Consider the following 16239-nt stretch of genomic DNA (forward strand, 5'->3'; position numbering starts at 1 on the left):
CGCGATACTATAGAGACCAGCAACGAGATTTTGAACGCCCCCCTCGTCTTTGTAGTATTAGCGTGTACGTGCGTGTGTGTGCCGCATAAAGGTGTGTGTTATTTTTGAATGAACAGAAAAGTCTTCCAATTTGTGAATTCAAATGCGGTTTAAAGGATGCCAAAAGGGCCTACAGAGGCAATTCATTTTGTACCAACAAGCAATCTCTGTGTGTAGTTGTTTTGCATAGCAAAAAAAAACAAAAAAAAACTGGGATTCATTTTTAGCACTTCAGTGATCCCTCGTTTTTCGCGGTTAATGGGGTCCAGAAGCCGCCGTGATAAGTCAAAAACCGCGATGTAACGCTTCCACTCCCACATTTTTTGAAATTTTTTGTGTGTGTGTTCAATGTATTTTTTCAGATTTAGAATTGGAAAGAGATACATATAAGACTTGTTCTTCACTTTTCCCCCCAAAGTATAATAAAACAAATAAAATCTTATGTATATTCATATTAATAAATGTATTATAAGCACTTCAAATGTAATAATTATGTTTAAGTTTTAAACATGTTACTGTCCCACCAAATTGTTTTTAAACAAGAATAAAGCAGAAAAATGCTTGTCTTTATTAAATGCTTCATTGAGTGAGTCCACTCAAATCCGTTCAAGCGTCTCACTTACACACAATGAGTTACCACAGCAACTGTTTAACAAGCTAAATGATGATTGACAAATTTGGTTTCCAAGCATCTATGGTAGGATCAAACCTTAAAGTCTGTCAATCATCGTTAACTTTAATAAGCAACTCCAGTTCACCAAGAAAAGCAATTTAATAAGCACTTTAATAAGCAACTCCAGTTCACCAAGAAAAGCAGCCGAAGGGAGAGGAAGACGATGTGATTGGATCGGGACAGCTTATCTGTATTTTTTTTTTTTTTTTTTAAATTGGAAAAAAAAAATCCGCAATGGACTGAGGGCGCGCAGCTTGAAGCATGAAGTAGCGAGGGATTACTGTAGATTTGAAGGCATTAATATTTATCAATCTGCATGTTCAGTCAGCTGAACAGGATAGGTTCAAAAAAAAAAAAAAAAAAAAAAAAAAAGGCCAGCGGGAAATACAAAACAAAACACCATCTTGCAAAAGTACTTGATATCATGTTTTGCTTTTGGAGATGTAGTTACATTTTTAATCTTTTTTTTTTTTCACAAAATAGAATTCAATTATAAGATGTTCGACAGAAGACTTTGCACACAGCTTAAGTCAAGAAAAATCCTTTATTTTTAAAGGCCACAACAATGCTGTTAGGTTGATAAGGTATCACTGTGACGTAACAACCTCCATCAGCACTGCTTGATTTCAGAAGGAAGTGAACCAGAATGAAAGGTATAATCAATTCCGCTTGGCTCTAAAAAGAAACAAAGGATTGGTTAAATTGTAGACTCATTTGGAATATCAAAAAAGATGGCTTGTGTAGTTGCTAAAGTTTTTCAGTAGTATTCATTAATGGAGTTTGATGTTATTTGATTTGCTGTTTGTCTAGTAAATTGATATATATAATATAATATGCATAGAACATATCCACTAGTACTACCTTCATAGCAGTCAGGGATTTTGAGTTTTCCATCGATGCACTGAGTTGACACAGCATAGCCGCACTTCCTCCCCTTGTCCAAGCAGTAGACTGACACAATGTCATTATGGAAAACTCTGTTAGGGTTGAAGTCTCCAATCCAGAGTTTGTTGCCATTGTATAATATTCTTCCTCTGTTTATGCCAATGCTGCAAGGAGCTGCGTAGAACATGAAAAAAAATAAAACATGATGAGATTATGAACAGAATTTGAATAAAAATGTTGGGATTGCATTGAATCTGTTTACGAAATCTGAGCAAAAAGGACCTTTCCGAAATATGTTCTTGATACAATATACTGTAATCAATTTTCGACCACTGATAAAGAATCACTGGTGAGCTAACGCCTATCTTAGCTAGCTTCCAGTGAGATATAGAAGGGGGGGGGGGGGGGGGATTACAGAGTACCTTTAGACAAACAACTACCGGGTATATACTGTACAGTGGTATGAAAATGTATCTGAAGCTTTTGGAATTTCTCACATTTCTGCACATTTCAGCATCAAACGTGATCCGATCTTTGTTAAAATCACACAGATGAAAAAACAGTGATTCAACTATAACCACCCACACATTTATAGGTTTTCATATTTTAATGAGGATAGCATCCAAACAATGACAGAAGGAGAGGGAAATAAGTAAGTGAACCTTCACATTTAATATTTTGTGCCCCCACCGTTGGCAGTAATAATTTCAACTAGACGCTTCCTGTAGCTACAGAGCAGTTTGGCTCATCGATTAGAACTAATCTTGGTCCATTCTTCTTTACAAAACTGCTGTAGTTCAGTCAAATTCCTGGGATGTCTGGCATGAATCGCTGTCTTTAGGTCATGCCACAGCATCTCAATGTCGTTTAATTCTGGACTTTGACTTGGCCACTCAGAACATTTATTTTGTTCGTTTGAAACCATTCTGAAGTTGAATTACTTCTGTGTTTTGGATCATTGTCTTTTTGCAGCATCCATCCTCTTTTTAGCTTCAACTGTCTGACACACGGCCTCAGGTTTTCCTGCAAAACATCCTGATAAAATTTTGAATTCATTCTTCCATTAATGATTGCAAGTTATCCAGGCCCCGAGGCAGCAAAACAGCCCCAAATCATGATACTCCCTCCACCTTGCTTCATGGTGGGGATGAGGTCTTGATTTTGGGGAGCTGTCCCATTTTTCCTCCACACATGACGTTGTGTTTCTCCCAAACAATTCAACTTTGGTTTCATCAGTCCACAAAATAATTGCCAAAACTTCTGTGGAGTGTCCAAGTGCCTTTTTGCGAACAGTAAACAAGCAGCAATGTTTTTTTTTTAGACAGCAGTGGCTTCCTCCGTGGAGTCCTCCCATGAGCACTATTCTTGGCCATAGTTTAACATACATTTGATGTGTGCACACAGATATTGGACTGCGCCAGTGATTCTTGTTAGTTTAGCAGACACTGTAGGTTGTTTTTTTTTTAACTCTCTTAGTATTCTCCGCTGAACTCTCGGCGTCATCTTTGGTGGACGGCCACTCCTTGGGAGAGAAGCAACAGTGCCATACTCTCTCCATTTGTAGTGAAGGGAATATCTCGTACACACCATATAATTGTTTGCATTAGTCTAACACATTCATCTAACTATAGTTTAGGCAGACTTCACTCCATGCCCTTGGACACAGTAAAATGAATCACCTTATCAGGGCTCATGAGGGGGAAATGGAAAAATGGTACCGTTTCTCGTAGGCACCGTCTAACTGTTTGCATTACTCTAACACATGTAATACATTCAATCAGGGAATATTATCATTTCTCATATGTACTGGAGGATTGTTTGTACTACTCTAAAACACCTAAATAAATAGCACACCATAGTTTAATGAAAAGAAGCAGGATAGATACGCCATCTTATCACAGAAGCCCAACGTGTGCGTCACGAGCAAGATTGACGCACCAACTATCGCAATCAGTTCTCCTGGCCATTCCAAGGACAAAAAGCAGGGTGTCTATTCTAAAACAAGTAGCGTCCCGACCAGCCAGGATAACAAAGTTGATAGCGGGCGCTTGGGACGTCAAGACCAACGTCGGTCGGTGTGGCAACCACGTCCCATCCACACACGAACCTAAACCGCCCAAAACCGGCCACAGAGGGATGATCCTGAAACAACACCAAGCCACACCTTCGGCCCGGCCCACTCCCCCGCAGACTTGAAAAAGACTGAACACTGAGATAACAGACGTTGTTCGCTGCTCGGAAACATTTTCTATGAAGCCTTGTTTTGGATCCAGAATTGTCTCTCCCTCGTCTGTTTTTGCCTTGTTTTTGACCATTGTTGACAAATAAATTGTCAACCTGCTTTCAGTGAGTCATGGAGTCAGTACAAAGGGTTAAGATAAGATGTGAACGCGCGGAATATCCGCCCTCCCGGTTGGTGCACGGAAACGGTAAGCAGCGGAGCACCATTTCCGTTCGGCTGTCAACATTTCCGTGCGGCTTGGGCGGGGGGGCGAATTCCAACAGTAGACTTCTCGGACTGTCAATTGATGAAAATCTAGACTTTTAGAGATGGTTTTGTATTCTCTCCCAGCTTTATACAAATCAACGATCCTTGCTTGCAGGTCTTCAGACAGCTCTTTTGACCGAGCCATGATGCACATCAGGCAAAACTTCTCATCAAGACAATTCTTACCAGGTGTGTGTTTTATAGTGGGCATGGCAGCTTTAAACCACTCATCAGTGACTGGGCACACACCTGACTTAAATTGTTGGGTAAAAATTGGTTTCAGTTGCTCTTTAAGTCTCCTTAGGCAGAGGGTTCACTTACTTATTTCCCCCCCTTTTGTCATTGTTTGCATGCTATCCTCATTTAAATATGAAAACCTATAAATGCTTGGGTTTTTAGTTAAAGCAGACACTGTTTTTACATCTGTGTGATTTTGACAACAATCAGATTACATTTGATGGTGATTTTATTCAGATATGTGGGAAATTCCAGAAGGTTCAGTAAACTTTTCATACCACTGAATATTCAGTTAACCTATTATTTTTTTGATTAAGTACAAGAAAAAACCTTTGAAAAAATTGAAAGAAGTCGCATCCTCTACATCCTTGCAACATCCCTTAAACGTACTGCATGAATAGAAAATGATATTGGCCTACCTTTACAGGATGGTTTTTCAGACCAATCTCCATTTTTCTGGCAAACAATTTGAAAGGTTCCTTCCAGCATAAAGTCACCGTTGCAGCCATACTGCACTGTCTCCATGAAGTTAAAATTTCTCTGGTCATTGTTGGACATGTAACCATTGAAAATGTTCTCTGGTGGAGGGCATCGGACCACTGGAAATATTTTGTATTGACTTGGTTAATAATTACATTCCATTTAGTTGTTCTCAAGTTATAGCCTACTATACATGATAAACTTATAGTAGTTCTCCTTTTCAAAATAAAGAATAACCTATTACCGTATTGGCCCGAATATAAGACGGCCCTGATTATAAGACGACCCCCTATTTTTCAAGACTCAGGTTTGAAAAAAGACTTTTTGAACACCAAATTAATTTTTATACAGAAAATAATTACAGTAGATCTGAAACAAATGATTATAACAAGATATTTGAGAGAAAAAGCATGTTATTTTGCCTCATTCAAATCTTAATATCTGAACATTTAAATATCTAAACTAAATTGCAATCACATTTGTAAATGAATGGCTTCTGGTTTTTGAAATGTAAATAAACCAATCTATTGTGATAAAACAACAAAATTGCAATAACTGCATTAACCATCAAAATGAAGTCTAACTGTAACTGTAGTCTTGAAACAAATCTGAATAAGGAAAAACATTGCAATAAAATAATGCAAACTGGTTAAACTTAAGAGTAGCTGAGATCTGTCTTGACAGAACATCGCTTCAATGATATCTGGCGCCATCTAACGTCGTGAATGGGTATAATGTCTAGACCGCGAATATAAGACGACCCCCACTTTTTCAGTCTTATTTCAATGCAAAAAACACTGTCTTATATTCGGGCCAATACGGTGTTTTCTTAAAATCAAGTCATTTGTTAAGGGCACTTACTGTACCTCGACATTCAGGTGTCTTGGTCCAATTGCCACTGGCCGTGCACTCTGCATGAGGGCTACCAATTAGGACATACGGAGGGAGGCACTTATACCTCCCAAAGGTACCGAAATAAGTTGTGTTTCCTTTGACTATTTTGTTGTAATCGATAAGACCAAACTTCGGGATTGGAGCGAGACCACAAGACACAGCTGGAAGATAAGATGACATTTTCTGTACATACTTTATGTAAAGATATAAAAATACTGAAATAAGAATGGTATAAAGCAGTGTTTTTCAACCATTTCTGAGTCACGGCATGTTTTTACATTGGAATAAATCAGACAGCACACCACAAACTAAAGCGATTGGCGAGCGAGGTAATAGCTCATCTTACATTCAAGAACTGCTCGGTATTACAGCGATCAGCCACCTAGCTGTCCGTGACAATGAGGACCGCTGCAGGTCTACTGTACATCATTTGATTAGACTCGTCAAGTGTCGATATACACGAAAGTATCCTTTTAATTTCATCCACATGTGATGGCCGTCAATCCTGAAGGCAATCACATGTGGCTGATGGGTAGAAATCCGAGCAGTTCTTGAACGCAACACGAGCTATTACTTCAACACCTTCCACCTACTCCTTCCTTCCGACTGCAACTCCGCCTGATGACTTCCGTGTGCTGTTAACAAAGCTGAGTGTCCTTCAAAATACCGCTGGGGGACCACCCCCCAGTAATGTTATAAAGTATAAAAAAATATATATATATGGCAGAAAACAGACAAGGCTGAAAAAGCAGTTTCTGCTCTTGCACCCCACTTTAAAATAAACTGCTGTATTTTAAGCCAAAAGAATTGTTGTGTTTGAAAAACAATATGTCTATATGCTGCCATAGCAGATTCATGGCGCAATAAGCCCCCAAACTATTTTTAATTTGTCCGTTTTACCCTGGAAATCCCTGTTTACAGATGTCGCGCAACCCCGCTTTTGTTTCAATTTAGCCATAAAAAGAAGGTAAGTAATTGGAATTTATTATTCGAAATTTCTGTCAATTTTAGCTTTGAATTAATTAATTGATGTCTAATATTTAGTTTAAAAAAAAAATCTTTTAAAAGACTTTAAAAAATTATTCACTCTCATATTTTAAACTTTTAAACAAATTACGTCACAATGAAAAAAATTGGCGTCTGTAAAAAAGTCACAGATATCTACCTCATAACGATCGCTTAATTGTATTTTTTTCATTACTGTACCATTTCCCCCAATATCTTAGATGATAAATAATCAATTCAAACAAAGAAAAATTGGAGAAAGAAAAAAAATTTAAAAGGGTAAATATATGAAAATGAAAATTTCAACCACTCCATGATGTCTGCGATTTCTGCATCGCGACCCTTGTTATATTACCATGTTTCACCCATAAAATCCCCCCAAAAATCCAACTGTGGCCATTCACAGCGGTGTTTTGACACTCGGTGACAAATGCTATATGGAGTTTTGGGATCAAAAAGAGGTAAGAACACGATAATATCTCGTTAAAATCATGGCGTCTTTAATTATGCTCTCGTGTGCTCTCACCTCTACTTAGGGTTTTGCTGTTTAATTTTTTTTTTTTTTAAATGCCCTCCTGTTCAAAATTTTTCTTGACCCAGAACATTGGGATTTTAAGCTTTCCAATGATGTATCACACATATATATAGGACAATTTTGGAAATATGGCCAAATTGGGGTCTCAGAGCGGAACTTCAAGTCACCTAAGTGTTTTCTGCCATAGATTGGATAATTTCTCGTGGCACACCTGACGATCTTTCATGGCAGACTGGCTGAAAAACACTGGTATAGAGTTTCACATCATGGAGTTTTTGAAGGCCTTTAAGGTGAGATAGGAAACATACGTTTGCACTTTGGCACTGAATTGCTCCACGTTCCATCAGCTTGGCATGTAGCACTCTTAGGTCCAGACAACGTGTACCTAGAAGAGCAAACGCAACATTTGATTATCATTGTTTAAATAGCAAATAACAATCTCTCAGTCACGTTCATTTATTGGATCTCATATAAATAAACCAAGATTACAGACCAGAAATGATCACATTTCCAAAGGGTGAAAGGTCACATTTAAATGTTTATAACAGGTAGCAGTGATGACATAGAAGAGAAGTTTGATCATCACAGAACTAAAATTTGAACATGTTTAAACACAGAATGGCGATGGAACTATTATGACTGTTAGTACAGTACACATAAACAGTTACTAAATGCATTTGTTCTATGTTCTCGATGGAAATTCAACAACTACTTCTCATTATACCCTTCATGACAGGTATAGTTGATTGTACTCTGGTACACTGTATCCTCATATTGAAGTTCTCCATTGGACAGCGGGTAAGGATATGGACAACGCTTTGCTACAAGGAAGAAAACAGTATTATATGAGAGAATTTACAAATTTACCACATTATCCTGCTTTTCCAATGACCATTCCAAAACAACTCAATGGATTGAATAAAGTTCATTCAACTAAAATCATACAATGGTACGAAAAAGTATCTAACCCATTTAGAATTTCTCACATTTCTGCATAAACTCACCATCAAATGTGATCTGATCTTAGTCAAAATAAAACAGTTGAAAAAAGAGTGTCTGCTTGAACTCAAACCACCCAAACATTTTTCGGTTTTCATGGTTTAATGAGGTTAGTATGCAAAGAATGACAGAAGGAGGAAAATTAAGTAAGCGGACCATGACATTTAATATTTTGTGGCCCACCCCTTTGGCAGTGTTGGGTCTAAACTCGCACTAAGTGTTCTCAATTACCCAAGAGAGGACGAAGAGTAACTGGAGACAAAGACAAAGAGTGAGTTTTTGCTGAACGGCCGTCAGGGAGAGAGGAGACTGTGCGATACGCTTCTTCGGTGTCTCATCGAGGTCTCTCTCTCAGAGCCTTTCGCGCTGCTGACTTTTATTGAGGGCTTGTTGCTGGGGTTACCTCACTGTTGTCCAACCTGGCACTTTCGATCAGGCAAGTTCCTTATTCTAGTCATTGATTTAACAGCCATACTCTTGATTAAATTAACAGTCACACTCTTGAGCGGGCAACACACATTTGCACTCCAAGTACTGTAGCTTGGTGGAAAAGTACTGAGACGTTGTGTGATGAATCAACATATGTGTGTGTATCTATTTATCAGCAGAATGTGAGCAATTGCCGGTAATAAAAATGTAAGCACATGATTATGGGCTAAAACTGTATTCTTCATAATAGCTTGGGAGAGCTCTGAGCCTGCAGAGTAAAATGATCATACAATCAAGCATATCTTACAGGCAGCAATAACTTCAACAGACGCTTTCTGTAGCTGCAGGTCAGCCTGGCACATCGATCAGGACGAATCTTGGCCCATTCTTCTCTACAAAACTGCTGTTGTTCAGTCAGATTCCTGGGATGTCTGGCATGAATCGCTGTCTTTAGGTCATGGCACAGCATCTCAATGGCGTTTAATTCTGGACTTTGACTTGGCCACTCCAGAATGTGTATTTTGTTCTTCTGAAACCATTCTGAAGTTGATTTACTTCTGTGTTTTGGATCATTGTCTTGTTGCAGCATCCATCCGCTTTTTAGCTTCAATTGTCTGACAGACGGCCTCAGGTTTTCCTGCAAAACATCCTGATAAAATTTTGAATTCATTCTTCCATTTATGATTGCAAGTTATCCAGGCCCTGAGGCAGCAAAACAGCCCCAAATCATGATGCTCCCTCCACCATGCTTCGTGGTGGGGATTAGGTGTTGATGTTGGTGAGCTGTTCCATTTTTCTTCCAAACATGGCATTGTGCATTACTCCCAAACAATTCAACTTTGTTTTTTTTTTTTTTTTTAGACAGCAATGGTCCTCCCATGAACACCATTTTTGGGCATAGTTTTACATGTAGTTGATGTGTACAGCGATATTGGACTACGCCAGTGATTTCTGTAAGTCTTTAGCAGATGCTCTAGAGTTCTTTTTAACCTCTCTGAGTATTCTGCGCTGAACTATTGGCGTCATCTTTGGTGGACGGCCACTCCTTGGGAGAGAAGCAACAAACTCTCTCCATTTGTAGACATCTTCTCTGACTGTTGATTGATGAACATCCAGACTTTTAGAGATGGTTTTGTATCCTTTCCCAGCTTCATACAATTCAACAATCCTTGATCGCAGGTCTTCAGACAGCTCTTTTGACCGAGCCATGATGCACATTGACAATGCTTCTCATTAAGACAATTCTTACTAGGTGTGAATTTTATAGTGGGCAGGGCAACTTTAAACCACTCATCAGTAATTGGGCACACAGCTGACTGTCATTGTTTCCATGCCATTCTCATTAAAATATGAAAACCTATAAATGTTTGGGTGGTTTAAGTTAAAGCAGACACTGTTTTTTCAAGTGTGTGATTTTGACAAAGATCAGATCACATTTGATGATGATTTTATGCAGGAATGTGAGAAATTCCAAAAGGCTCAGATACTTTTTCATACCACTGTAGAACAGAATGTTTTCAAACAGAATGCCTTTTTCAGTGAGAAATCACTGCCAACAGTCCATTGTATGTGTTGGCAGTCACCTTGAATAACAATATACTGAGACCCACCGATGCATGTGAATTTGGTTGAAGTCCACGTTCCATTCTCAATACATACAATACGCCGAGGGCCCATCGTGGAAGTGTATCCCAGTTTACAAGACAGCACTAACGTTTCACCGGGGCCAAAGTATCTCTTCTGCGCCACTGTTTCAATGTTGGCATCCAGCACTGGCATTAAACATGCTGCGAGGACAAACACACAATTACCAGTTCTTCAGTCAAGGATGATCACGGCAGTGATTTAACATGTATGTTGGCATGAGGCAAGAAGCTGAAGTACCCGAAAAAAAAAAATACAACATAGAAAATTCACACAGGATGTCAAAAGTTGAAACTAAAACACGAAACGTTTTGGCCACAAGTTTGAAGCATCATTTATGATATGAAAAGGTAAGAAAATATAAATACCATTGCCTTCTTGTGTTGTCACAAGGGTAAAAAAGTTTCCTAGAAGCAACACATTGAGAATGTAGTCCATCCTGAGAAGAAAAGAGCAAGAATTCATGGTGCCTTTCCTGTGTTGAGCAGAACTTTTAAAATGTGTGTTGACTTTGTCACTGCTGTTTGTACTTCTTCAAAAGTAAACAGATAAGAGAAGTACGCTAGTTGTGCGCAGAGGATACTTTGGGTTTGATTTTAGCCATGAGAAACGCTCTAAGAGCGTAGGTTTGATCTCAACATTGGTAGGTGTAGTATAACCTGCATGTACACTTTTTATGCTCAGAATGGGACATTAATAAGAACAAACAGATTGGGCGAACAGGGGTTAGGGCTACATTTCCAATGAATATGAACCTAAATAACTGATATGCTCAATCAGGGGTGCTAATTACATTGATCACGATCGACCAGTTGATCGCAACGGGTAGCAATGGGTAGCTCGCGGCCTCCCCTCCAAAAATATTATTTTCTTTCTTTTAATGTCCATAGTTAATTCTGATTATGTTGTGTTGTGTGAGCAATATACAGTGGTGCAAATAAGTATTTAGTCAACCACTAATTGGGCAAGTTCTCCCACTTGAAAATATTAGAGAGGCCTGTAATTGTCAACATGGGTAAACCTCAACCATGAGAGACAGAATGTGGAAAAAAAACCCAGAAAATCACATTGTTTGATTTTTAAAGAATTTATTTGCAAATCATGGAGGAAAATAAGTTTTTGGTCAATACCAAAAGTTCATCTCAATACTTTGTTATGTACCCTTTGTTGGCAATAACGGAGGCCAACGTTTTCTGTAACTCTTAACACGCTTTTCACACACTATTGCTGGTATTTTGGCCCATTCCTCCATGCAGATCTCCTCTAGAGCAATGATGTTTTGGGGCTGTCGTTGGGCAACACGGACTTTCAACTCCCTCCACAGATATTCTATGGGGTTGAGATCTGGAGACGGGCTAGGCCACTCCAGGACCTTGAAATGCTTCTTACGAAGCCACTCCTTTGTTGCCCTGGCTGTGTGTTTGGGATCATTATCATGCTGAAAGACCCAGCCACGTCTCATCTTCAATGCCCTTGCTGATGGAAGAAGATTTTCACTCAAAATCTCTCGATACATGGCCTCATTCATTCTTTCCTTTACACGGATCAGTCGTCCTGGCCCCTTTGCAGAAAAACAGCCCCAAAGCATGATGTTTCCACCCCCATGCTTCAAAGTGGTGTAAGATAAGCTTGTTTTTGGGTGCCAAATATATTGCTCTCCCACAGCTATTGTACGTGCACTCCCAAGCTATTATGAAGAATATAGTTTTAGCCCATAATCATGTGCTTACCGGTGATTGATCACATTCTGCTGATAAGTAGATACACACACATATGTTGATTCATCACACAACGTCTCAGTACTTTCCCACCAAGTTACAGTACTTAGAGTGCAAATGTGTGTTTAAAACAAAGATATCTTGCCTGCTCAGGTAATTCAATCAGGAAGTTTTAATCAGCAAGTGTGACTGTTCAATCACTGACTAGAATAAGGAATTTGCCCGACCGAACCTGCCACGTTGGACAACAGTGTTGTAACTGTATTCTGCCCATCAACAAGCCCTCAATAAAAGGCGCAACCCCAGGGAGGGGGCTGAGAGAGACTCACTGACTTTGCGAGTAAGCCAGTGCTTCTCAATTATTTTCTGTTACGCCCCCCCCAAGGAAGACGTAAATGTTTCGCGCCTCCCCCAACTCTCTGCCGCCACTGTAAATAGTATCATTCGTCTATATTACTATTATAAGTACGCCTCAGCCTAACATTGTGTCCTTTTTTTTCTATTAAAGAAAAAAAGTAACATAGATCAACTTATAATAAAGTATAACTTTTTTAACATTGTGTTGCTTGTAACAGAAAAGACTTAACGCGCATCAATTTGCCTGAAGTTAAAAAAAAAAAAAAAAAAGTCACATCCAAACTGTAAAAATACACTCAAGGTACATTTTTGACCATTTGATACTGAAAAATAAAATGTAATAAAATCAGTAAATAATAACAAATTCAAATTGATTAGAAACATTTACTCTTCAGGACAACATGCCAAAAAATTTGACCGAAAAAAAAACAAAACTGAATAGAAGGGGGGGGGGGGGGGGGGGGAGTCTTTGGACAGAAGGAAAGTTTTTATTTTCGCTGATTCACCACAGTGCTCACTCACTGGTTTACTGATATAACACTGACAAAGCGGGACGATTGTGAAAATTGGCAGTATTCGGCACATTTTCGCTGAAAAATAGTCAAGCGGCTTATCAATGAGATTGAGGTCTAATGTCTTTAAGTGGCGTCTTAACTGATTTGGCTTCTCCGCTATAATCATTTTTAGACTCAGTAAACAGTGGTCTTTCCTCATTTTCCACTATATTAAAAGTCAAAGGCAAACGGCCCGAAAAAAGCGCATTCTCGGCGGCCGAGGGAGAACCGTAGGTGAGGGCGGTGGTCGTGACGATCCCAAGCCGAAAACGGCACTTCTCGGCCGGACACGTGAGAACCGAAGAAGACAGTGGGTCGCTGCGTGAGTCCAGCTCTGCATGAGTCTCTTCCGTGTGCTCTTGCTTACTTCAAAAATACTGCACGCACTTTGAAAATGAGAGCGCCACTGCCACCCACGGAGTGGATGTGCAAGTACACTTTATTCTAGTACGGCAAAAAAAAAAAAAAAAAAAAAAGCATGTTCCCCGAGGTCACTCGCGCCCCCCCTGGCATCGCTCTGCGCCCCCCTGGGGGGGCGCGCCCCACCATTTGAGAAGTACTGGAGTAAGCGTACAGCACTGTCAACTCTCTCCCTGGTGGCCACCGGTGAAAACTTAACTCCGTTTCTGGTCTGATCCTTCCCCCGTCCTTCTCTAGGTCTTTAATTGTCTTGAGTAATTACAAAAGTGAGTTTAGACCTAACAGTGGCTATGGTGTTCTTCGGATGCAATTCAGTATTCTATCACCTCCAAACACGAGAACCTGTGTTTCTACCAAAAATTTCTATTTTGTTTCCATCTGACCATAACACATTCTCCCAGTCCTCTTCTGGATCATCCAAATGCTCGCTAGCGAACCGCAGACGGGCCTGGACATGTACTTTCTTCAGCAGGGGGACATGTCTGGCAGTGTAGGATTTGAGTCCCTGGAGGCGCATTGTGTTACTGATAGTAGCCTTTGTTACTGTGGTCCCAGCTCTCTGTAGGTCATTCACTAGGTCCCCGCGTGTGGTTCTTGGATTTTTGCTCACCGTTCTTGTTATCATTTTGACGCCACGGGGTGAGATCTTGCATGGAGCCCCAGATCGAGGGAGATTATCAGTGTTCTTGTATGTGTTCCATTTTCTAATAATTGCTCCCACAGTTGATTTCTTTATGGTAAATGGTGTTATACTTATATAGCGCAATCGTTTTACCTATTGCAGATTCAGTCTTCCCAGCCTGGTGAAGGTCTACAATTTTGTCTCTGGTGTCCTTCGACAGCTCTTTGGTCTTGGCCATAGTGGAGTTTGGAGTGTGACTGACTGAGGTTGTGGACAGGTGTCTTTTATACCGATAATGAGTTAAAACAGGTGCCATTAATACAGGTAACAAGTGAGCAACCTGAAAAGTTGCTAGTATTATGTACCTACCGTCCCTTTGCAAACCTATGCCCTTACTCTCATATGTTTAATTCTAGTGGGGTAATGCTTTTTACTTTTGGGATGTTTGGTGTGGAAGAATTTGACCCTGTGAAACAAGTATACGAAAGCAATAATTCCGAGTCAGCTATAAACTTTTTTGAAGTAGCTTTTAAAATTAAGATAATTTAGTTATTGAATGTAAACAATAAATATGAAGCACTTTCAGTGTATAATTGCGACAGTAATGTGGGGATGACTGAAAAGCAAACAAACAAGTGGTATCCTCTATGTGTTCGTTGTTTCTTCAATGTTAGTTGTCCAATTCTTCTATTGTTTGTTTATTTATTTTTATTTCTTTCCTTTAATTTGTTTTCGTCGCTGATCTACCAGGGACTGCAGATGAAAAATAGCACTCGGTTAATTCTAGCGTACTTACATGTTCATGTTGATTAAAGCATGACCTTTTCAAATGGCGCCAAGCACCAATAATGTAATGATCTGGTTTTCCGCACGATGGCGTGCTCGTGCAGCACTTTTTAGCAGGATGGTGGCTGGCGTCCAAACCGAAGTGTAACAACAGGAAAAGTGAGAACACGGCGCCAGAATCCCAAATCAAATCTTTGTAGTATTGACACATACTATCGAGATTTTTATCTTCAAAATAAAAGTTTTAGCCCTGTGTTCGACATAAAGAGCAAATGTGATGCAGATGTCTACTATGCAATTTACTGTAAAAGTGTATGTGTTTGTTTTGGTTTAGGAAAAAAAATGTGATGTGAAAAAAACGTTTGTAGTGATGACAACAGTAATGATGTGTAGATATGCTGGCCTTTAACATGTTTAGCTATAATTTTGGTGTGTTATAAAAAGTAATCAAACTATGCACAATCATATACAGCAATCACAACAAAAGGACTGGTAATAACTTTTCACATGTACAAATTATTTACTTAGAAAATATTTACGAAAGTTGACAGAAGGGAACTAATGCAAAATCGGGAGCAATTTATCTAGTTTAACAGTTGATTCACAATATTAAATGACCACCAAACATAGCAAAGGTTACTATGTTTTTTGTTGTTTTTTTAAATGGAAAAAAAACATTAAAGGTAACACCATTTACTTTGCCAAGTAACTTTTTTACTACTGTGTGTGTATTTCAGTATTTAGTCACTACACTAGCCAAAGAGCTAATAGGCATTTTAACAGTCGAAAATGTTTACATTTTAAGTGTTTATTTCACTTTCTTAAAAGCAAAATAAAGGCAGTTTTTTAATTTAAAAAAAAAAAAAAAAAAAAAAGCAAAACGCAAACCGAAACCGAACCGTGATCCCAAAACCGAGGTTCAAACCGAACCGTGGGCTAACTGAACCGTTGCACCCCTAGAATGCTTGCAGCAAAGCAAAACGCCTGGACTCATTTATCCTTTCAGTTAGCAGAGATGGTTAGCTCTGATTGGTTCAAATGTGCATGTTTTCTGGAACAGCAAAAAAAAAAAAGGTTGTTGAATCGATGTGACAAAAAAGGGCATTGCAACATAAAATGGATCAAATCTTTAAGAGCAGCGAAAGAGTTGAGGAGGCTTTTTTTTATCACATTTAGTTTTATTTGCTCTGATGCGGAGGTTCAGGACATCTTAGCTGTCAGTGTGCACTTTGGACTTATATTTGTTCATTTATGTTAGGCTACTTATTCATTTCCTTATGATTTAAAAAAGTCAATGTTTGCGCGATCTTCAAAATATATCCCATTTCACTCTGCATAATATAAGTCATTTGTACTTATTTTTCTGAATGTATCTTACTTATATCTTTATTATATATTATTGAAAAAATAGATGTTTATATGAACTTCAATTTTATTGTACATCCTATGTTCTTAAGTAGTTAAAATTGAGATT

General features: G+C 38.9%; 1 protein-coding gene across 1 annotated transcript; it reads right to left on the reverse strand.

Moving 5' to 3' along the window:
- Nucleotides 1-1139: 1139 nt before the first annotated feature.
- Nucleotides 1140-10824, reverse strand: LOC130920292 (beta-2-glycoprotein 1-like). The gene is made up of 8 exons (XM_057843392.1): nucleotides 10677-10824; nucleotides 10275-10451; nucleotides 7961-8057; nucleotides 7545-7621; nucleotides 5669-5857; nucleotides 4742-4921; nucleotides 1574-1771; nucleotides 1140-1387 (listed from the first exon to the last, which is right to left on the reverse strand). The coding sequence occupies exons 1-8, from the start codon at nucleotides 10771-10773 to the stop codon at nucleotides 1323-1325; spliced, it is 1080 nt and encodes a 359-aa protein (XP_057699375.1). The 5' UTR covers nucleotides 10774-10824; the 3' UTR covers nucleotides 1140-1322.
- Nucleotides 10825-16239: the final 5415 nt, after the last annotated feature.

The sequence above is a fragment of the Corythoichthys intestinalis genome, chromosome 8, assembly GCF_030265065.1.
Source record: "Corythoichthys intestinalis isolate RoL2023-P3 chromosome 8, ASM3026506v1, whole genome shotgun sequence".
Taxonomy (NCBI): domain Eukaryota; kingdom Metazoa; phylum Chordata; class Actinopteri; order Syngnathiformes; family Syngnathidae; genus Corythoichthys; species Corythoichthys intestinalis.